Raw genomic sequence first — 24,284 nt, 5'->3', positions numbered from 1 at the left:
TGTTTATTTTAGGTTTCAGACATTTAAATACAAATGAGTACTAACAAAACAATATATTTAGAGTTTGTAAAATACACAATGATGTCTATAGAAGCGGAAATAACAACCCTTTTCATTATAATTAGACGACACGTTTTATTCATATCAGATACACATTGTGAAATTAACTTTAAAGCTTACTCTATTCTTCCCCAGTTCGCCGACTCACTTACTTTCATGTATTTCGGGAGAAGTGGATAAATTCACGGGTTGTAAATCCAACAGATCCGATTCTCTGTGCGGTGCAAACTAACATGGCGGCGCCCATAGCGCATATGGCTCAACTAACGCGATCATTATAAAGGTGTTTAAACAGTAAAACACATCCACTTGCACATATTTGACAATCGGAATATTAGATATTTCATGCTATAGTCAACAAATTTGTGAATATTTTGAATAACAAAGGAAAAATTAAATGAAAGCAGATCATCATTCATACAGTGCTGCGGTGTGTCACGTAACAAGCAATGAAGCGTCACCATGGAAGCCATAAAGTGATACGTTCTAAATAACGGTCACCTTAAAAAAACTCATGCTGGGGGGTCAGCCAGAATATTTTAAACTTACGTGCGAAAGGGTTAATGATCCCGACTGTTATGTAACAGTCGATGTTATGTTGAGATTCGCCTGTTTTTTGGAGGTCTTTTAAACAAATGAGATTTACAGTGGGTACGGAAAGTATTCAGACCCCCTTAAATTTTTCACTCTTTGTTATATTGCAGCCATTTGCTAAAATCATTTAAGTAAATTTTTTTTCCCTCATTAATGTACACACAGCACCCCATATTGACAGAAAAACACAGAATTGTTGACATTTTTGCAGATTTATTAAAAAAGAAAAACTGAAATATCACATGGTCCTAAGTATTCAGACCCTTTGCTGTGACACTCATATATTTAACTCAGGTGCTGTCCATTTCTTCTGATCATCCTTGAGATGGTTCTACACCTTCATTTGAGTCCAGCTGTGTTTGATTATACTGATTGGACTTGATTAGGAAAGCCACACACCTGTCTATATAAGACCTTACAGCTCACAGTGCATGTCAGAGCAAATGAGAATCATGAGGTCAAAGGAACTGCCTGAAGAGCTCAGAAACAGAATTGTGACAAGGCACAGATCTGGCCAAGGTTACAAAAAAATGTCTGCTGCACTTAAGGTTCCTAAGAGCACAGTGGCCTCCATAATCCTTAAATGGAAGACGTTTGGGACGACCAGAACCCTTCCTAGAGCTGTCCGTCTGGCCAAACTGAGCTATCGGGGGAGAAGAGCCTTGGTGAGAGAGGTAAAGAAGAACCCAAAGATCACTGTGACTGAGCTCCAGAGATGCAGTCGGGAGATGGGAGAAAGTTGTAGAAAGTCAAACATCAATGCAGTCCTCCACCAGTCTGGGCTTTATGGCAGAGTGGCCCGACGGAAGCCTCTCCTCAGTGCATGACACATGAAAGTCTGCATGGAGTTTGCTAAAAAACACCTGAAGGACTCCAAGATGGTGAGAAATAAGATTATCTGGTCTGATGAGACCAAGATAGAACTTTTTGGCCTTAATTCTAAGCAGTATGTGTGGAGAAAACCAGGCACTGCTCATCACCTGTCCAATACAGTCCCAACAGTGAAGCATGGTGGTGGCAGCATCATGCTGTGGGGGTGTTTTTCAGCTGCAGGGACAGGACGACTGGTTGCAATCGAGGGAAAGATGAATGCGGCCAAGTACAGGGATATCCTGGACGAAAACCTTCTCCAGAGTGTTCAGGACCTCAGACATTTACATTTTCTTTTGTAAAGGAATGACCCCTGAGAGCTAGATATAAGAAATCATGAATTAAAGAAAGTCTTGTTCTTTCAAATGTCATATATCACTGATCTTTTTAAAATAAAAGAATATACACAAATATGTAAGAGAAAAAAAACAACTTACTTGTGTATTTTCCATAGTTTTGTCTGACCCTGCTGAATTTTCATTTGCAGTTCTGTTTTATTATTGTCTTCATGCTGATTTCTGTCATTGCAGGTTTAAATATGCTGCAAGAAGGATGCGATGTAAGTTGAGTTTCTGCATTGTAGATATACAGTGGGTACGGAAAGTATTCAGACCCCCTTAAATTTTTCACTCTTTGTTATATTGCAGCCATTTGCTAAAATCATTTAAGTAAATTTTTTTTCCCTCATTAATGTACACACAGCACCCCATATTGACAGAAAAACACAGAATTGTTGACATTTTTGCAGATTTATTAAAAAAGAAAAACTGAAATATCACATGGTCCTAAGTATTCAGACCCTTTGCTGTGACACTCATATATTTAACTCAGGTGCTGTCCATTTCTTCTGATCATCCTTGAGATGGTTCTACACCTTCATTTGAGTCCAGCTGTGTTTGATTATACTGATTGGACTTGATTAGGAAAGCCACACACCTGTCTATATAAGACCTTACAGCTCACAGTGCATGTCAGAGCAAATGAGAATCATGAGGTCAAAGGAACTGCCTGAAGTTTGCTACTTTTTCCTCATTAATGTACACACATCACCCCATATTGACAGAAAAACACAGAATTGTTGACATTTTTGCAGATTTATTAAAAAAGAAAAACTGAAATATCACATGGTCCTAAATATTCAGACCCTTTGCTCAGTATTTAGTAGAAGCACCCTTTTGATCTAATACAGCCATGAGTCTATTTGGGAAAGATGCAACAAGTTTTTCACACCTGGATTTGGGGATCCTCTGCCATTCCTCCTTGCAGATCCTCTCCAGTTTTGTCAGGTTGGATGGTAAACGTTGGTGGACAGCCATTTTTAGGTCTCTCCAGAGATGCTCAATTGGGTTTAAGTCAAGGCTCTGGCTGGGCCATTCAAGAACAGTCACAGAGTTGTTTTAAAGCCACTCCTTCGTTATTTTAGCTGTGGTCATTGTCTTGTTGGAAGGTAAACCTTCGGCCCAGTCTGAGGTCCTGAGCACTCTGGAGAAGGTTTTTGTCCAGGATATCCCTGTACTTGGCCGCATTCATCTTTCCCTCGATTGCAAACAGTCGTCCTGTCCCTGCAGCTGAAAAACACCCCCACAGCATGATGCTGCCACCACCATGCTTCACTGTTGGGACTGTATTGGACTGGTGATGAGCAGTTCCTGGTTTTCTCCACACATACCGCTCAGAATTAAGGCCAAAAAGTTCTATCTTGGTCTCATCAGACCAGATAATCTTATTTCTCACCATCTTGGAGTCCTTCAGGTGTTTTTTTAGCAATCTCCATGCGGGCTTTCATGTGTCTTGCACTGAGGAGAGGCTTCCGTTGGGCCACTCTGCCATAAAGCCCCGACTGGTGGAGGGCTGCAGTGATGGTTGACTTTCTACAACTTTCTCCCATCTCCTGACTGCATCTCTGGAGCTCAGCCACAGTGATCTTTGGGTTCTTCTTTACCTCTCCCACCAAGGCTCTTCTCCCCCGATTGCTCAGTTTGGTCGGACGACCAGCTCTAGTAAGGGTTCTGGTCGTCCCAAACGTCTTCCATTTAAGGATTATGGAGGCCACTGTGCTCTTAGGAACCTTAAGTGCAGCAGAACTTTTTTTGTAACCTTGGCCAGATCTGTGCCTGTCCACAATTCTGTCTCTGAGCTCTTCAGGCAGTTCCTTTGACCTCATGATTCTCATTTGCTCTGACATGCACTGTGAGCTGTAAGGTCTTATATAGACAGGTGTGTGGCTTTCCTAATCAAGTCCAGTCAGTATAATCAAACACAGCTGGACTCAAATGAAGGTGTAGAACCATCTCAAGGATGATCAGAAGAAATGGACAGCACCTGAGTTAAATATATGAGTGTCACAGCAAAGGGTCTGAATACTTAGGACCATGTGATATTTCAGTTTTTCTTTTTTAATAAATCTGCAAAAATGTCAACAATTCTGTGTTTTTCTGTCAATATGGGGTGCTGTGTGTACATTAATGAGGAAAAAAATGAACTTAAATGATTTTAGCAAATGGCTGCAATATAACAAAGAGTAAATAATTTAAGTGGGGTGTGAATACTTTCCGTACCCACTGTATTTGAAATATGAATGTGTTTTTCTATATATTATTGATGGTTCCATGCACAAACTACATTTTGTTTGCTATTAATGTTGCAAAACATGATTAAAATCACAAAGTCTGTTTCACTTACCACTTAAAGCTCAGTTGTGATTTCAGAGTCAGACCTCAAGAGAATCCTTTCAAAATCTTCTTGATCAGATAGAGAACATTACAGCTCAAGAGCTTTCTGTGACTGTAAGTCTTCAAGAGTAAAATGATAAAATAAAATAATCAAATCTGCGTTGGTTGATTGACATAGCAGTTATGCCTTACTGACTCTCTCTTTTACATATAACTATTTATCTGATCAATAAATTAGACAGTGACCAGCATTTTGACTATGGCCTTCAACGCTTCAGAGAAGATTTTAGAGACATTCTCATCATCCAACACAACTGAACTAGCCTTCTATGGAAACCACATGTTAAAAGCCAGCGAGAAACTCATATCTACATTGGTGAAGCCAACAAACAAAAGTGACAGTGACAGTTTTACTCTTGCTGCTGTAGGTGAGTGGAGAAACCGTTATCATTGATGATGAAATTGAGATTATGTATGATGTCAGAGACATCACAGTATATAGACCAGGGAGAAGAGGTGGATCACAGGTGGCAGACAGCATCAATGACAAATTCAGCTACAGTAACTGTAATTGAGTATGAGCAACAAATGTTTTAACTGAGAACAGAAATCACTAGCTGTATCTTTTGTTTTTGATGTCAAAGTTCAGTATTTTGGTGCTAATTCATCCGTCATTTGGTAGAAATGTCCTGAAAAAACCCTAATCCTGAAAAACCTTTAAAAAAAGAAATTACAACATTAAACACGGGTTCATTTACAGTAAGTAGTTCATGGTTGGTGACCACAATGTGTTTTTGTGAATATTTGCTGCCTTGAGCATAGAACAATCAACATTCACAATTTACCAAACATTTACCAAACTCTCAAATGATAAAAAAAGAAAGTCTATGGTAATAATCAATTTTATGGTATTAATCAATTAGTGTTTGATTTTAAGGACATTTCAGTCAAACTACATCATGAAGACCCAACAATAGTGAATATTCATTTTATTTGTCATTTGTGCAAATTGATTTTATTGAATTAAAAAAAAAAAAAAAAAAAAAAAAAAAAAAAAATATATATATATATATATATATATATATATATATATGTATATATGTATATGTATATATATATATATATATATATATATATATATATATATATATATATATATATATATATATAATATATCGCAAATAAATTAATATAGCAAATAATTGCTTGTTTGTTTTTAATCAGAGGGACAAGTCTTCATGGTTGGACCAAATGTCACCTTAAATAAAATCCCTCCACTTGACACAACAAATTCTTCTGTGGGCATCGATCTCATTGGGATCGCCAAGAACAACACTGCAGGTTTGTGAAATGTTTTAATTTGATTGCATTTTTTTTTTAAATCGTAAAAAAAAACAGACATACAATCATCACTAAAGCACATTTACTTATTTTTTGATAGTTCATGTTTTAACATAGTATTGCATGTAAGCTTTTGTTTCTGTCACACAGGATCAGCTTCTGTGGCATTCATGAGCTACAACACAATGGAGAATCTACTGCAGCCAAACTTTTTCAACACACCAAATGACACAGATAAAACCATGATGTCCACTGTGATCTCAGCTACTCTTCCTAAAACCACCAACACTGAACTCACCAAACCAGTCAACTTCACCCTCAAACACATCAGAGTGAGAGACTGAAATGTGCTTTTGTCCAACTCCAACAACATCTAATATTCAGTGTTATAATATTTTCTGCATGTTCTTTCTTCTTTTTGCAGGAGCTTGACCCCAATGGTTCTCTGTCCTGTGTGTACTGGAATGTCAGTGAGTGGGTTGTAGATGGATGTTCTGTTTTAAAGACCAACAGCAGCTTCACCGTGTGTTCCTGTGTTCATCTGTCAACATTTGCTCTCATCATGGAAACCCCATCAACCCAGCTCTCATTAGAGGTACAAAAGAGAATATGTAAAACTCCTCAAAAGACTGAAACATTAAATGCACTAGCAGAATTCAATACAATCTATAGTAGATGGTCAACATTTTAGTGACCATTCAAGAGCAGCACAGATTTGGCACACATATCCTCTGACAGGGATGGGCAAAAATACATCAAAACATATTTTAAAATAAAATACCAAATACCTTAATTTTAAAAGTATCAAAATAAACTACAAAATACAGCAGTCACACCATGTATCAAAATAAAATACTGTATTTTTGTATTTTGAAAATACTACAAAATACTTTTACAAGGGAGCATGACATTTCTTCGCAAACCTTCCATCAGTTGGTCCATTTGATCTATCCTTTCACCATTACACTGACTTGATTAAGTAAACAATGTTTGATAGCACCAGCTTTTCATACAATGAAAGCACCAGCGTGTCATACAATAAATCTGACATATGCAACCAGTTAAAAGAACAAATATGTAGGATTTTTAGATTAAAATATTCAAAAAACACTAAAATAATGTTCCATTTTTTGTCGACTTGTGTACTGACATTATCCCAAATGTTTCCAAGAAATTCTAAATCCAGAGAAATAAGCAATTTTAACCAGGACACACACCGTGTCCGTGTGTCGCCTATCAATGACATCATTACCCTTGATTTCCCGTTTTATTTTGTCAAAAAAAGATGGAAACATCAAAGACACTTTAGTACTGTATATTATGAGTTTTATTAGACAGGGAATCAACTGTTTGGATACATTCATCGCCAGAAAACTCATCATGTTGTATCGCTTAACACATTAAGGGCCAGATTTAGTAAGCGGGGGAAATTAGTGTGAGAGCGCAATTCCACAAACGTGTTGATGGGAGTGGCAAGTTTTGCACGTGATCTGCTGACATGCAAATTAAAGAACACAGACACGGTCAGATCATTTACATAATGACTAATGCAATGTACCAAGAGCAGTGCAAATTAGAGTTGGGTCGCAAATAAACAGAGCGGAATCCTGATGCTGATGTTCTCATCAGGTGTGGGTTGACACAGGCGCAACTTAACATGCAATCTGACAAACACATACACATATACTGTATAATATAGTTTGTCAAGCTACAGTGTCCTCCACAAATATTGGCACCCTGCTGTGAAAATAAATCTGCATTGTTTATCTTTTTGATCTTTCATTCAAAAAATTCACAAAATTCTATCCTTTCATTTAAGTAAAACAATTGAAAGTGGGTGGAAAAGCTCATTATGAAATAAATGTTTTTCTCTAGTTCATGTTGGCCACAATTATTGGCACCCAATTATTGCAATGTCCTTTTCCCAAGATAACAGCTCTGAGTCTTCATCTATAATGCCTGATGAGTTTGGAGAACACCTGAGGAGAGATCAGAGACCATTCCTCCATACAGAATCTCTTCAGATCCTTCAGATTCCAGCTCCATGTTGGTGCTTCCTCTCTTCAGTTCACTCCACTCATTTTCTTTAGGTTTCAGGTCAGGGAACTGGGATGGCCATGGCAGAAGCTTCATTTCGTGCTCAGTGACACATTTTTGTGTTGGTTTTGATGTTTGTTTTGGATCATTGTCCTGATGGACGATCCAACCACTGCCCATTATTGGATTTCTAGCAGAAGTGGTCAGGTTTTGATTTTTTATCTGTTAGTATTTGATAGAATCCATGATGCCATGTATCTGAACAAGATGTCCAGGACCTCCAGCAGAAAAATATGCTCACAGCATTAAAGATCCAGCAGCATATTTAACCGTGGGCATGGGGTACTTTTTATCTGTGTGTGCACCAAACCCATCTGGTGGGTTTGCTGGCAAAAAGCTATTTTTTTAGTTTCATCTTACCACAGAAGCCGGTCCCATTTGAAGTTCCAGTCTTGTCTGACAACTGAATATGCTGGAGTTTGTTTTTGGATGTGCAAAGAAGGATTTTTCTTGAAACCCTCCCAAACAACTTGTGGGGATGTAGGTGCTGTTTGGTAATTTTTTTTAGGCTTTCTGAGACTCAAGACTCAACTAATTTCTGCGATTCTCCAGCTGTGATCCTTGAAGAGTCTTTGGCCACTCAAACTTTCCTCCTCACTTCACATTAGGACGATTTAGACACACGTCCTCTTCCAGGGAGATTTGTAACATCTTTAGTTGATTGAAACTTCTTAATTATTTCCCTGATGGTGGAAATGGGGATTTTCAATGCGTTAGCTTTTTTCTTATACCCATTTTCTATTTTGTGAGGCTCAACGATCTTTTGCTGCACATCAGAACTATATTATTTGTTTTTTCTCATTGTGATGAATGATTAAGGAGATTTGGCCTTTGTGTTTACACATATTTGTACTCCTGTGGAACAGGAAGTCATGGCTGCACAATTTCATGCTCCTAGTCACCTTGGTGTGCTAAAAAATGTAAATGTGAATGGGAATATACTGCAGAGATATTTTACTCAGAAGAATTTCTAGGGATGCCAATAATTGTGGCGAACATGTATTGGAGAAAAACATTTATTTCATAATGAGCTTTTCCCCCCATTTTCAATTATTTTCCTTCAATGAAAGGTTAGAATTTTGTGAATTTTTTTAATGAAAGATCAAAAAGATAAACAATGCAGATTTTTTTTTCACAGCCACCTTTGCTCATATTTACTAAGGGTGCCAATATTTGTGGAGGGCACTGTATGTTGGCCTATAGATATAGATATAGGCAAACGATATGTTGGGATAAGGTCTTACTCTGGCATTTCAAAGAAATTAATAATCCTTCTACCAAGCGCTCTCTGTTCTCTGCGGTGTCTCCTCCTAACAGCAACAATTAAATAATAATGTTAAATAATAGTGTAAATACCAGTAAATTGACGAGCGCAAACATTAGTAAATCACATTGTTTGATTCATTTAAATACTCTCCTCCCAATTAATTTTGCATCTGAAAGGGAAACTCCTAAAAATGCATATGTAATAAGGTCAGCCGCAAACACAACTCAGTCCACGCGTTTTCAGTGCAAACTTTATACTGCGTGTCTTTAGTAAATCCTGACAAGTAGTTTTTTAACGCCAAAAGAGGGTTAACAAGCTGTTAGTAAATCTGGCCCTAAGTCTTTTTGTTTGAATCTCGTTTTCTTGATTTATCGCGAGTACCATGTTTTACCATGACTAATATCGATCTAGCTTACTGCAGTGTGCAACAAGTGTCTCAAAACAGCCGCCGAGCAAATGCACAGAGTAGCACTATACCAACTTTCAACACACAAATGTATCTAATATGATAAGCAGCACTGCTTTACCCTAGATGCACATGACGGGAAGAAGCGGAAGCGGTGACTGTGGCATAATAAAAGATCCGCATTAGTAATCACTCCAGTGGGCTCGTTACTGCTCTCACAGCATTCGATCCTGCTCTGCTTCATGCAGTAACGTTAATAATCTCTCCATAAACATGATTTCTGCCCGAGTCCTGTCCCGATTATTTTCCACCGGCTGTAGACGTGAGGACAATACATCCCATGATTCCGTGAAATCAAGGTGTCATCGAGCTACGCCTTTGTTTTGAATTAGCGATCTTTAGAGGCGAAAATTTACATATTGTGGCTTTAACAGAACAAATATTCATATATCCCTGTGATTTCCCAGATAAAGGCTAGTTATAAAGTAACCAACAGTATAATGTTTGCAAATGACTCATAATTTATGTATCCTAATTTAATGTATCCTAATTTAGTTACTTGGTGTTTGGTAACGAAGGGTCTACTTTGCATCAGCAACACTGACTCAATGACAACAACTCATTTATAAGAAGACAACTGATGGCAGCTGTATTCATAGCAACTAGTTTTTAACCAATTAATCATTTGATTGTTAATCATAAATATCGGGGGCTTCCTTCTCGGTATAATTGTTTTCAAGAACATTATGTAAATTGGTAAACTATTTAGCCTAGGCTACCAAAATGAACACCAAAACTTAACATGAACTGATAAAAATTATAGCAATTCATGCTAAAAATTGATGGAAAGCTGGCAGCCTGCAAGTTTTTTGACCACCTTCTTCCATATGGATCAATTTTCTGTTCTGATCGCAACAAGTCTCAGCAAACTATAGAGCAGGCACCAATCAGAGGCCGCAATTTTATGATGTCATCATGTAGACTTCTTACAAAGTATTTTACAGTATTTTACAATTACAAAAATACAAAACACTAAAGTATTTTGATACAAAATACTAAGCAATTTTCATCAACTCTATCAAATACAAATTACAAAATACTATTTTGTATTTGAAATACATGTATCATAAATACTGCCCATCCCTGTCCTCTGACATGTTTTCTCAGAGCGACTCACTGTTGGAGCGGTTGAATCTGGTGTGTGTGATCGTGGGGCTGGTGTTCTTCAGTTTGGCCCTGTTGTCCTTTGCCCTTTGTCAGTGGAGTCCTGGAGTGAATAATGTGGCTCGAATCAACCTCTGCATGAGTTTGCTGTTGGCTCACCTGTTGTTCCTGCTCACACAACGGCTTCTGAGCCTCATACGCCCTAACCAGGTGAGGATGATAAGGGAGCCCTACAGCTCAGCACACCCTGGCCATGTTCACACAGCAGCAGAATACGGTTGTCAGTCCTGTATTTGAGTCCTTAATACGATTACGTTTACACGCAGTACGGTTACTTACGGGAGTGACAACCGCATTCTATAACAGAACTCACACCCGTAAATTTTCAGGACTCACAACCGCATTCTCGGAATTCTCGCTCTGTGTGAACGGAACAGGACTGGACAACTAGTTGTCTGTCATGTCATACAGTGCGAGAGAGAGGTGTTTTGTGTGTGGTTTCACTTTCCAGTCACTGTTCTACCGGAGCGGCTCATGTCAGTTTTGTGTTTCTTTGTATGCGCGAGATGTCGCGGACGTGACACGCATGTGCAGGCAGTTAAAGACTCCGGGTAGCGCGTTTACATGCTGCTGTTGGTTAATGAAGTTTTGATGGATGAACTCGCGGTTCAGTTAGTCTCTTGTCATGTGAAAGGTGATAATACTTTTCAGTTTTATGGACGTCGCCATCTTTAATATTACGTTGGTCACTGCAGTGTCGTCATGGTTACTAGTAAGAGAATACGGGCTTGACACTCGCTGCACGTTCATAAAGACAGTGTTCCAGACGCTACTGTAAAGCTGCGCACACACTTAACAATTGTAAGGCCGAGTATGAATGTAAATTGATACTTATGACTGATCGCGCTCAAACGCGTCCAGTCAGAGCCAGTTGCGTTAGGTCTGCGATTACAATCGGCGTTCAAATTCCATATGCAAGTATTTAAATCTGCTTCAGTCGCAGGAAACAATCGCTGTATGTTGAGCACAGTCTTAAAATGTTTTAGCTAGTCATTAAATGTGTGCCCGGCTTAAGTTGCTGTGTGAACGAGACATTTCGAGACTCGCACCTGTAAGTAAATGCGGTTGTCAATCCCAAAAAATGACTGTGAACGTGGCCCCTGACTGACAATCATCACAACAGTCTCTCGTTGTCTCCAGGTGTTGTGTGCCGTGATATCAGGTATTGTGCACTTCTTCTTTCTCTCCGGCTTTGTGTGGATGTTCATTGAAGCTGTGCTGCTCTTCATCTGTGTGACGAACCTATCACGGATCAGCTCTAAAAAGAGGGAGGTGCTTAGCAGTGGATTCCTGTGTGTGATTGGATATGCGGTTGCTCTGGTTGTGGTGGGCGTGTCTGTCTGGCTGGTTCCTAATGGCTATGGCAGCGAACAGTGAGTTGTTTTTAAGTTGATTTGATTTGAATGGAAATAAAGTAGTTCCCTTTCAGTCGGTCACGTTCGACGTACGTCAGTAGTGACCGACGAATTGGGATATCACTTAGAGAGCCCTATCAGCTTCGTGTGAACTAAAACAAGCCAATGGAATTGGCGTGCGATATTTGCATAATGCGCACCGCCCCCGACAGGTGTATATAAATAGGAAGCGGATGCAATCGCACTCTGTCTTTCGCTTCGGAGCCATACACTGGTGTCCTGCTTCAGACTTTGTTTAAACTGAAACTAAAACTGCCTCAGAAGAGGATTAACAGCGCGCTGTTCGTGTTGGTAGTGAAGGCACTCCAGCGAGGTCGCGAGCTTCCGAGGAGCCGAGCTATAAGCTCTCAACTGCTGTTGTAACAGCAACACTCTAAAAGTGTGTGTGCGTGTTGCGATTTGGGCCGGCTCCTCTATATCTCACAATTCTGACTTTTTTTCCCCCTTCAGAATTGAGATATAAACTCACAATTGCGAGTTATAAAGTCAGAACCGGGAGATATAAACACGCAAATGCAAGAAAAAAAGTCAGAATTGTGAGATAAAAATGTTATAGGCTAAGTTTAAAAATTATCTATGTAAAATGTTATAGGCTTAAATATTATTTCATTCTGTAACTGCTATGTGTGTCCCCTATGACTTGCTTATGTGAATATTATGTAGACTTGCTGTTTACATTAAATCCATGCTTTAATAGTAGACTAATCATCGCAGGTTTCATCAGTTCAGTCTGTGACTTGCAACATAAACATCTGCGTTTTGCTTCAAAGGACATCTTCAACAACGGTATTCTATAAAAATGAAGACTATATTTTTTGCATTCCAATTCTGACGTTCAAAGGCACAACAAAACTTTTTTCTCTTATTCTGTGGATTTTTCCCATTTTCCTCTACTTGTTACCGTTATTTTTCTGCAACCACTGTGGCAGAAAAGTGATGTAACTATGATGTAACTATGATGTAACTAAGTGATGTAACTATGACTTCTGCTACAAACTGGTCAATAGAGACATAAACTCTCTTTCTTTCTCTGCAGGATTATGGTATTTAAAACACTGGCTCAGTTTATGGTTCTTGGTTGCTCCTGGATTCTGGGTTTCTTCACTAATGGCAGTAAGGTGCTGGAGATCCTCTTCCTGATCTTGAACTCCCAGCAGGGAACCTTCATCTTCCTGATCTATTGTGTCCTCAATAATGAGGTCAGATATTACTCAATTTACCATCATATTGCATGTCAAAACTGAATATAAAAGACTATTACAGTTGCTACCGCTCTTCCATTTCCTTCCTGTGATGAATGTTCAAACGAGCCAAGAATCGTCAAATTCCAACAGTCAAAAGTTCAAATTTAAACCGACACAGAATGCCTTTGAAAGGATTAATGCGATGCAGTCAGACAGATGGATCAAACTTCAAGCATTTAAAACTACTTCAAACTTTTAGGCCAGGCTTGTCCTCAGTAATGAGTTCAGTCATTTTATCATCCTGCTCCATAGGAAAACCACTGATCAGTGTCTTTCTCCAAAACAGTACAGTATACCACTATGTTTGGCCTTCCGAAAATGGATGAAATTAGAAATCAGTGATTAAGATTTATTTATAAAGTTGTTCCTTAGCAGTACAACCCAAATGTTTCCGTGTATACAGCACGTTTTACAGAGGAACGCTTCCTGACACTAAGAGAGTACAACGTTGACTACATACAAAGGCCACTTACCACTGTGAAATGTTCTGCTCATGCTTGCAAAGTTGGCTTGACCAAACACATTTTCAGAATCCGACTCGGGGCTCGAACTGATACAGTAAAACAGACATTATTAACTGTGTGTTTACAATTGCTTAAAGCCTCTGAAGCTTGCAATTATGGTAAGGGGCGTTACGTTTCCGACACAAGTTTGAGGCATTTGGCCAATCACAATGCACTGGGTCTGCTGGCCAAAAGGAGCATACTGAGCTTTTCAGAAAGAGGGGCATTGTAGACATCAGCATGTTTCAGACAGACTGGGAATAAATATAGGAGCTGCAATTAGGGGTGTTCAATTCCAGGTTTTTCGGGGTCGACTCAGATTCCCGACTCCCACCATAGGAGTCAAAGGTATCAACTCCTGGAATCGATTCCATTTGCTCTATTTACTTTAAGTAGAAATGGGGTTGGCAATATAAGAACACAGGATTGCCATCATTATTTCACATTAAAGGTAGGCTATTCTTTTTCCAAATGTAGGATGTATGACGTAGGCGTAACATAAGCTTACGTGAGAATTGAGAAATGAGGAAGCACAGAGAATAGAGCAAAAGAAAAACAAATTAGTAGTCTAAAATGAGAAGTTTTAAAGAAAAATGTCAGATTTCGATATAAGGCAAGAGGAGCTACGTCTTATGTCGGGTCAGAGGTCACTCTTTTGCTGGAACTAGACTCTCTCATGAACATGTCTGCAGCTGTTGCTGGAAGCCACTGATGATTATAGTTTATAAAGTTTTAGTAACACTTCAGTTTAGGGTCCAATTTTCACTAGTTGCTTATTAGCATGCATATTACTAGGATTTTGGCTGTTTATTAATACTTATAAAGCACATATTAATGCCTTATTCTGCATGAACATATTCTACATCTCTTAATCCTACCATACCTAAACTTAACAACTACCTTACTACTATAAGTAATTAGAAGTTTATTGAGACAAAAGTCATAGTTAATAGTTAATTAATAGTGAGAATTGGACCCTAATCTAAAGTTTTAAATATGGATATTTTTCTTACAAAACCCATCGCTTCACTTCATGAAGGCATTTACTAACCCGCTGGGGTCGTATGGATTAGTTTTATGATGGATGGATGCACTAATGCCTTTACAAAGTTGGGAAGAGCCATGATATTATTTATTATAACTCCGATTGTGTTTGGCAAAAAAAAAAAAAAAAGTCCAACGCTATCTCACAACCAATTTGTAAGTATTTTACGAGGTGGTATGATTTGTCTAAACCCCAGTGACTGGTAGGTTTAGGGACGGGGTTAGGGGTACGTCATTCGTACAAATTCATACGAATTTGGAAACTTGAGCTGTGAGATCATGTTGGAAAGTCATATAAACCTAAGGGTTAAGGGTGAGTAAATTATGGGATAATTTTCACTTTTAGGTGAACTATTACTTTAACCTATTCTACACCCAATAAACAAAATAATGAACTTTAAAAAAGCATCATATGTCTCCTTTAAAATACATTTTCTTACCTGTTTATTATAAACGAATTCCATTTTGGTTCATAGCATATTTCTTATTTCTCGTGATTTATATTAAAGTGAACTAGGTGATTAATTATTCTTTTCTACTTTTCATTTAAACATGTTTAACTGGTTAAACTGATCTCATGAACTCACTCAGCTCCTCTCATCTCATTCTTGTCCAGGTCAGGCAGCAGTACAGAAACTGCTTCAGATGTCTTTGTGGAGTCCAACAACACTGAAGACTACAGCATCATGTTTAAGAAAAATAAAAAGCATATTTTTACAGATTTCGCCAAATAAACAATCCTAAATATTTGCAGCTCATACTGTTTACTGCTATATATCTTTAAATGTGGATTGATGTGTGATTTTGTATACATTAATACATAAATACTAACTTGTAAAAACCTATGTTTAACTAAAAAATACTACGTTTAACTAAATCTATTAGGGATGCACAAATAATATTTTTAAGGACTGAGTACAAGTACTGATACTTTTTTCTAGTACTCGCCGATACCGATACCGCTGCCAATACATTTATTAATTTCTCTCTCTTTTTTTCTTTCTTTCTTTTTTTTTTTTTGATGTTGCAGTTTTCCAAGCACAACACAGTGAGACTAATTACGGTGGCCCAGTAGTGCACAACACAATGAAATTTAAAAAGCAAATACAATGGAATAAAGCCACAACACAACGAAATCAAGCCACAACACAACGAAATAAAGCCACAACACAACGAAATAAAGCCACAACACAATGAGATCGAGCCACAACACAACGGAAATGCTCCCGACCACTAGGGTGCTCTCAGAGCTCGGTAAAGTTAGTTTTCCTTGCCACTGTTCGGCAGTGATATCAATACCACCACGATTAGTTTTAACAGTATGTAACCACCGTATATCAACATGAAATATTAATTCAAACTCACCTACGTGCACAATAGCTTCATATTTATACCTGTGAAAGATTTGACGTGCTACCACGGTGAATGATGAAGGGAACGTCTGCCAATTCCACCAAGTGGTTAAAACGTATCATTTGTATTCATTAAAATTACTTTTAACATTTAAAAACAGACATGTTCAAATTCCAAAGCTTGTCAGTCTTACCAACATGAACTAACAAGCTTTGGAATTTGAACAAGTCTGTTTTTAAATGTATAAAAGTCATTGTAATGAATACAAATTATACGTTTTAACCACTTGGGGGAATTGGCAGACGTTCCCTTCATCATGTGCCGTGGTATCGCGTCAAATCATTCACAAGTATAAATATGAAGCTATTGTGCATGTAGTTGATTTTTTATTAATATTTAATGTCAATATACAATGTTTACATACTTAAAACTAATTATGGTATTGATATATTTGTAAGACTGTCGACTTTATAGAACAGTGGCAGAGAATACTAATATTACCGAGCTCTGAGAGCCCCCAAGTGGTCGGGAGCATTTCCGTTGTGTTGTGGCTTTATTTCGTTGTGTTGTGGTTTAATTTCGTTGTGTTGTGGCTTGATTCCGTTGTGTTGTGGCTTGATTCCGTTGTGTTGTGGTTTAATTCCGTTGTGTTGTGGCTTGATTCCGTTGTGTTGTGGCTTGATTCCGTTGTGTTGTGGCTTGATTCCGTTGTGTTGTGGTTTAATTCCGTTGTGTTGTGGCTTGATTCCGTTGTGTTGTGAACTTATGTTTGCTTTTTTAATTTCATTGTGTTGTGCACTACTGGGTCACCGTAACTAATGAATGTAGGACAGCTTCTTTATTATTACTCTAATGAAAAAAGTAATAATTTTATGTGCTTGTCACAAACTTAAAGAACAAAAATTTCACAGTGTCCGTTAACCTTCAAAGGACATAATTACCAATATATATAATTGCTGTTAGCTATATAAAAATAAATTTACAAACAAATTACAAACAATACAACAATAACCTACTATAGAGATACAAATTAATTAAACTTGTTTTTCAGATACAGTAGGTTTATTTACCATGTATACATTTATTTAACATATTTTGTTGTTTTATTAACATTAATGACAAATATAGGCTATGGTCCCTTTAAGACCGAATCCATGGATACTGACACATATCCTGTTATGTCCACTTAAGCCATAACCGACTGAATTTACGTGAGATACTTAACACAATGGACATGTTTACAACTATGTGTGCATTTGACCATTCAGGCGAGAGGAGAACTGATTAGGCCTAATTCTAATGTGTTATGTAGTTCCTGCATATAGGCACTGGGAAGCAGTGGGTGAATTCACAAATAATACATATCTTCCTTCACTAATCGATAACGAATTGTGATTGAAAGCATGCAGTTCGCAATGTGTGTGTTGTCATCATTAATTTTGAAGAATTTCCACACCTCTGAGGCTGACATTGTTTCTGCTGCTGCCGCCAGTGTCTCTGTGCATGGAAAATTCTGTCAGTTACGTCACTTGAGGTATTGGTCTTTGGTATCAGGGGTATTTTTTACGAGTACAAGTACATGAGCTTAGTATCGGGCCCGATACCGATACTAGTAAGGATGCATCCCTATCTATTATATTTCTAACCCCTATGCTGTGGTTCATGCAAATCTTTCTGCTTCTGGGTAAGATAACTCATGACACACTGAAACAAATCTTGGTCACTGGTACATTTTCAGCACAGTGAAAGCTTATATGTTATATACATTGATACATAAATCCTAACTTGTAAAATACTACGTTTAACTAAAAGTATAGGCTAATAGGCTTATATGCTAAGTGATTGATTTATTCTGAAATAAGAATGTCTCTTGATGATTTTGTCTAATCCGTTCATTTACATCTCTGTTCATCTACTTTTGATTTGTGAACTGTAATATGTTTGCTATTTGTTAAAATGAGTACAAGTAATTATAATAAAATAATTCATTTGTTTGCTGGAGTGGACATTTAATTCAGTGCTCATTTCATAATGCCTCATCGATACACAACAATATATACACTATTTTATACAATACCTTTAACAAACATCTATAAATCATAAAGCAACTCATTCTCCCCCTGACAACATACACATTGCAGTTTTAACAGTTGTAACTTCTCTTTTGCATTTACAGTTGAGTGATGACTGTATTCTACAAACAAATTAAATTCTGAAAATTTCAGGTGGTGAAAACATTACATTTGAATTTAATCTGTAAAGTGGTATGCATTTAAATTGTCTCTTTCTTAATAATTAATTGTAAGATAAATGTTCAACATTAACTTGTTCTGTTTGCTATGTATTTTTAGGTAACAATTTAGTATAGGGAACATGTATTCATTATTATCTACGACTTTTCCCTTAATAAACTCCTAATTTACTGCTTTTTAATAGTTAGTAAGGTAGTTGTTAAGTTTAGGTATTGGGTAGAATTAAGAATGTAGAATAAGGTCATGCAGAATAAGGCACTAATATGTGCTTATTAATTACTAATAAATATTCTAGTAAAATGCATGCTAATAAGCAACTAGTTAAAAGACCCTAAAATGAAGAGTTACCTGTTTTGATAATCTTGAATACAACTGACATTTCAAAGCTTTCAGCAAAACATTTTCTGAATAAATGAGCAAACGCCAAGAAGCCTTTCAATGATCCTGCTCTCCCCTACTTCATTGTGTGATGAAATAAAACTATGGCATCAAAAGGATAAAAACCCTTAAGCAAGTAATTAGCAGTATCACTTTATTTGTAAAAATAGAAACAAAAGTTTTGACTTGTTGATTTTGGTCACAAACATGGTATTAAAAATGCAGCATTATGCAGTTTGTTTTGTTTGTTTATGCTAGTATGATAATGACTTCCAAAAAAAAAAAAAAAAAAAAAAAAAATAGAGGCTCAGTGTTTGATCTAATCTTCTAAACAAAATAGGGCATGCATCATGCAAACCACTGTAGCTTGGCACTATGTGTGCAAACCACATGTGAATAGAGATAAAATTTTGTTTAACAAATATATTTTTTTAAAGCAGTCAACAAAACATGTCCACATTTTCACAGCACTTTTCAAAAAGACCGACTCAATCCCAGGTGAAGAAGAGAGACGTTTAGCAGGTATTAATAACTTCATATTTTATATGTTTGAAAATATAATTACTTTTTTTTTTTTTTCATGATATATTTCATATAGCTAGCTATGCTTGTATTGATAATAGATTAGATCGGTTATTGTTACTGTGCGGTTATTGTTAAAATGTGTCTTAAAATTCTGGACAATATACACAGTGTACTGTAATGTATATTCAATTACAATTTGACTAAATACAATTAGAAACAACAATTATACAATTAGACATTGTCTCATAATAAAAATGTAGAATATACAGTAGTTATTTAAAATGAAATTGATATAATTTTATGTCTGTAACATTTATTGTTTATCACATGTATTTGAGTAGCAGGAAATATTTCCTAATAAAAAGATATTTAAGTACATTGCACTTAATTTACATTTCCAGTGTCTAAGCCATAGATTTCACTACTATAACATTTTCATTTATGTATTTTACATTGTTTTCTGATATTCAACTTTATCATTTCCCATTACTGAAACTTACAGTAACTCCCATTACTGTAACTTTGCAACTACATGTCAACTACTCTCATTAGTATTAATAGTTAGTGGACTGTGGACTCATTAGAGTATATAAATGTTAGTAGACTGTTAGGTATAGGGTTCGACATGTAGTAGTTGCAAAGTTACTTATAGTCAGTAGAATGTCAATTGGCGAACATCAAAATAAAGTGTTAATAGATATTAAGCAGACAGTCTACTAATACTCTAATGAATACTCTCAGCATGTTACGTATTTATATGTATGACTGTTTGAATGAACCACAAACATTGTGGTTATAATTTGTATACAGCTGCTTGTCTACACAGTGTAAAAAAAAATTTAAATGCTATAGACTAAATATAGTAGATTGATATTCTTATTAATTGAGAAAGCAATGTAGAAAATAAGACACCAATTAAAGTTTTGTGTGAGGATTCGAAATGAATAATACAGTATCTTTTTTCTATTATATTTCTAGCCGCTATGCTGTGGTTCATGCAAATCTTTCTGGGTAAGAGAACTCATGATACACACTGAAACAAATCTTGGTCACTGGTACATTTTCAGCACAATGAAAGCTTATATTTCTCAAAACTAATTCTAGATGTTTTAATTATTTAATAATCTATTGAAAAAAATATATATATTTTGGATCTTTGACTCTATAGCATGTATAGGGTATACAACTGCCAGTACAGATGAAATCAGGTTGGTGAATGGACACAACTCCTGTTCTGGACGAGTGGAGGTTCTCTATTATGGAATATGGGGAACAGTGTGTGATGATGACTGGGATCTGGCAGATGCTGCAGTGGTGTGTAGAGAGATGGACTGTGGGAATGTGATAGAGGCAAAGAGTGAAGCTTATTTTGGACAAGGATCATGGCCAATATGGATGGATGATGTTCAATGTGCTGGGAATGAGTCCTCACTAAAGAACTGTAGGACATGTGGATGGAGAATACCTAACTGTAGACATGATGAAGATGCTGGAGTCATCTGCAACTGTGAGTTTAAAACATTCATAATTGAAATACAAATTTAATATTGTACTATTCCTCTTTTAAGTAATAATCCTAGAGAGCTAGATATAAGAAATCATTAATTAAAGGGGGTATTGGTTTTTTGCTCTTTTTCCAAATAAAAGAAGGTACACATGTGGGATAATTTTTTTTTTTTTTTTGTGGATAGTATCTGTCAGGTTGGTGAATGGAGACAACTCCTGTTCTGGACGAGTGGAGGTTCTCTATAATGGCACATGGGGAACAGTGTGTGATGATGGCTGGGATCTGTCAGATGCTGCAGTGGTGTGTAGAGAGATGGGCTGTGGGAATGTGATAGAGGCAAAAAGAGGTGCTTATTTTGGACAAGGATCAGGGCCAATATGGATGGATAATGTTCAGTGTGCTGGCACTGAGACCTCACTAAAAACCTGTAGTAAAAGAGGATGGGGAACACATGACTGTGAACATCATAAAGATGCTGGAGTCATCTGCAACTGTGAGTTTAAAACATTCATTATTAAAATGCCAATTTAATATTGTACATTTTTATTGTTAAAGGAATGACCCGAGAGAGATAAGAAATCAGGAATTAAAGAAGGACTTTTTTCGAAATGCCATATGTCACTGATCATTTTCAAATAAAAGAAGATACACAAAAGTATATGAGAGAGAAAAAAATTACATGTGTCTTTATATTATTTGTGTGGATAGTATCTGTCAGGTTGGTGAATGGCAGAGACTCCTGTTCTGGACGAGTGGAGGTTCTCTATAATGGAAAATGGGGAACAGTGTGTGATGATGGCTGGGATCGGTCAGATGCTGCAGTGGTGTGTAGAGAGATGGGCTGTGGGAATGTGATAGAGGCAAAGAGTGCTGCTTATTTTGGACCAGGATCAGGACAGATATGGATGGATGATGTAAATTGTGCTGGGAATGAGTCCTCACTAAGGAACTGTAGGACAAATGGATGGGAAAGACATGACTGTACGCATTATGAAGATGCTGGAGTCATCTGCAAATGTGAGTCAAAAACATTCATAATTTAAGTACAAATTTATTTTATTTTTTTAGAGGAATGACCCTGGAGAGCTATAGAAGAAATCATGAGATGGTCTTGTTTTGTTTTTGTTTTTTTTTGTTTGTTTTTTTTTTCAAAATGCCATATATCATTGATCTTTTTCAAATAAAAGAAGGCAAAACAAAAATATGCGGAAGAAAAAAAAAAACTTGTGTATTCATATTATTTGTGTGGATAATAGCTGTCAGGTTGGTGAATGGCAGTGACTCCTGTTCTGGACGAGTGGAGGTTCACTATAATGGAACATGGGGAACAGTGTGTGATGATGGCTGGGATCTGACAGATGCTGCAGTGGTGTGTAGAGAGATGGGCTGTGGGAATGCTACAGAGACAAAAAAAGGTGCTTTTTTTGGGAACGGCTCCGGACCAATATGGATGAATAATGTAAATTGTTATGGGAATGAGCTTTCTCTAAAGAGTTGCATTTCACCGGGATGGAACGTACAGAACTGTAGTCATTATAAAGATGCTGGAGTCATCTGTCAATGTGAGTCAAAAATATGAATAAAAATCAGACAACATCCACAACATTACTAGCTTTTTTATACATTGAACTAATGTAACGTTCACCATTATTGTCTTTGAAAGATGGCAATTTATCTTCAACAACTGCAATAACAAACTCAACAACAGAAGAGAAGTCTACAGCTGCTGACGTCACCAGTTCTCTAGGAAACAACTCTTGTATGTGAAAATGTACCTCTTTTGAACTATGTGCAAACATTTACAAAATATTTTCTATAGTGATTTTTAATTAACAAATCTTACAACATGTTCAAATATATTCAAATATCAAATATATTAAAAAATAGGAAAAAAAAGAAATTAAAAAATAAAAGAAAAAAATATTCATATTCCCTTATCCATATGTCATCATAAAATAACAGATTCAGTTTTGTGTCTACTGTATTTCAGATCACTTTACCTACATCAACGAGTCAAAAAGCTGGATTGATGCACTGGGATACTGCAAAACTCACCACCAGACTTTGGTGCACATTTTAAATGCCACGGCACAAGCGTACATCACACAGATGCTGCAGGGTAAAGAAATCCCCAATGGAGTGTGGATCGGGCTTGAACGGAGTATGCTCTTCACTTGTTCGCCCTGGCTGTGGACTGGTGGGCCGTATGTGGACTATGCATCATGGCATCAAACGTATCCAGTGGACAGAGGGAGCAGTTTTTGTGGAAAACTTCTTAAGGATGAAAAGAACGTGTTTGGATGGGTGGATGCTTGCTGCCACGAGAACCTTCCTTTCATTTGTCAGGTCAGTATGTTATCAGCTTTTTCACTGCATTCATTGATGTGATCTTGATCATAAATAGCTGTGAGTACAGTATTCATATTCTTTAACTGAATGCTCAGTACTGGTTAAATTCTACAAGTGCCTTAAAGAATTAATGGAGACTAAAATAACTCTCTTTTGTCACGTCTTATCAGGGATGAAACACTAGGTGGAGCTGTTTCCTAGTTTGGAGCCGATTGGTGATGATCACAGAAACTGAGTCATGATGTTTTGATAAACAAATTTTGTTTTGTTTCTAAAGAATTTACAGTAATATGCAGCCCTGTGGTGTAGACTTGCATTTACATTACAAAATTATCAGTTTATATTAGCTCTTTAATCTTTATTAATGCATGCAATGATTTTAAAACCAGCCTTTCTGCATAGCTGATGGAAAGCTGCCTATATGCTAAATATATTTTAGATTCCATGTGAAAATGTGAATCTTCTTTCTTTGTTTTGTCATAGTTTATACTGAGATGATCTATATTAAAGTAAATGTTAGTTCTGTGTGCCTATGGTTTGAGGTTTCTTTGAGATTCTTGAAGTGCTTATTTCTTTCCAAAGTTTTTTATTGACATTTTTTCCTTAATTTCCCATTTAAATGTTTTTAATTGCAGTCAGATTGTAGTGTCATGCATAATTCGCAACTAATAATTAATTTAAATAATGTTTTTGAAATGTTTCTTTAAAGATTTTTGATTACTATCAACCGGTAACAAATTATTTGCATTACAAAATGTCTGTATTTTGCTGTCTTAATTAATCTGCATTATGAATAATTGCAATTGTAATAAAGTGTTTTTCAATATTCTAACTTTGGGAGTTTATATTGAGATGAAAGCTAATAAACCTTTATTATAAAATAAATCTTGAGCAGTTTGTTTGTTTTTTGTATGTAAATAGCATAATTTGCTTAAGATTATTTTGTTTTTAATTAAAGTGATAATATATTTTTGTTAAGCAGGTTAGCCATGATAGGCATATGCAGTTGTTGTTTTTGTATTATTATCATGAATAGTTTAATAATAATAATTATAATAATTATAATATTGGGCTAATTATAATATTTTTTATAACATGAAAAATGCATGTCCCATCCCCCATCCCCCATCTCTCTCTCTCTCTCTCTCTCTCTCTCTCACACACACACACACACACACACACA

The 24,284-nt window shown here is 36.6% G+C and overlaps 2 protein-coding genes across 2 annotated transcripts; both read left to right on the top strand.

Moving 5' to 3' along the window:
- Nucleotides 1–4,455: 4,455 nt before the first annotated feature.
- On the top strand, nt 4,456–11,966 carry LOC125246183 (adhesion G protein-coupled receptor E3-like). Its single transcript, XM_048157101.1, has 6 exons — nt 4,456–4,624; nt 5,421–5,537; nt 5,688–5,869; nt 5,962–6,132; nt 10,475–10,681; nt 11,672–11,966. Exons 1-6 carry the CDS (start codon nt 4,456–4,458, stop codon nt 11,906–11,908), a joined length of 1,083 nt encoding a protein of 360 aa, XP_048013058.1. The 3' UTR covers nt 11,909–11,966.
- Nucleotides 11,967–18,638: 6,672 nt separating this feature from the next.
- Nucleotides 18,639–23,988, top strand: LOC125246178 (deleted in malignant brain tumors 1 protein). The gene is made up of 9 exons (XM_048157095.1): nt 18,639–19,242; nt 20,224–20,256; nt 20,414–20,752; nt 20,937–21,245; nt 21,461–21,769; nt 22,009–22,314; nt 22,416–22,511; nt 22,743–23,098; nt 23,272–23,988. Exons 1-9 carry the CDS (start codon nt 19,071–19,073, stop codon nt 23,275–23,277), a joined length of 1,926 nt encoding a protein of 641 aa, XP_048013052.1. The 5' UTR covers nt 18,639–19,070; the 3' UTR covers nt 23,278–23,988.
- The last annotated feature ends 296 nt before the right edge of the window (nt 23,989–24,284 follow it).

The sequence above is a fragment of the Megalobrama amblycephala genome, linkage group LG14, assembly GCF_018812025.1.
Source record: "Megalobrama amblycephala isolate DHTTF-2021 linkage group LG14, ASM1881202v1, whole genome shotgun sequence".
NCBI classification, from domain to species: domain Eukaryota; kingdom Metazoa; phylum Chordata; class Actinopteri; order Cypriniformes; family Xenocyprididae; genus Megalobrama; species Megalobrama amblycephala.
The sequence above is the reverse complement of the archived record's forward strand: the minus strand, read 5'-3'. Positions and strand labels throughout refer to the sequence as shown.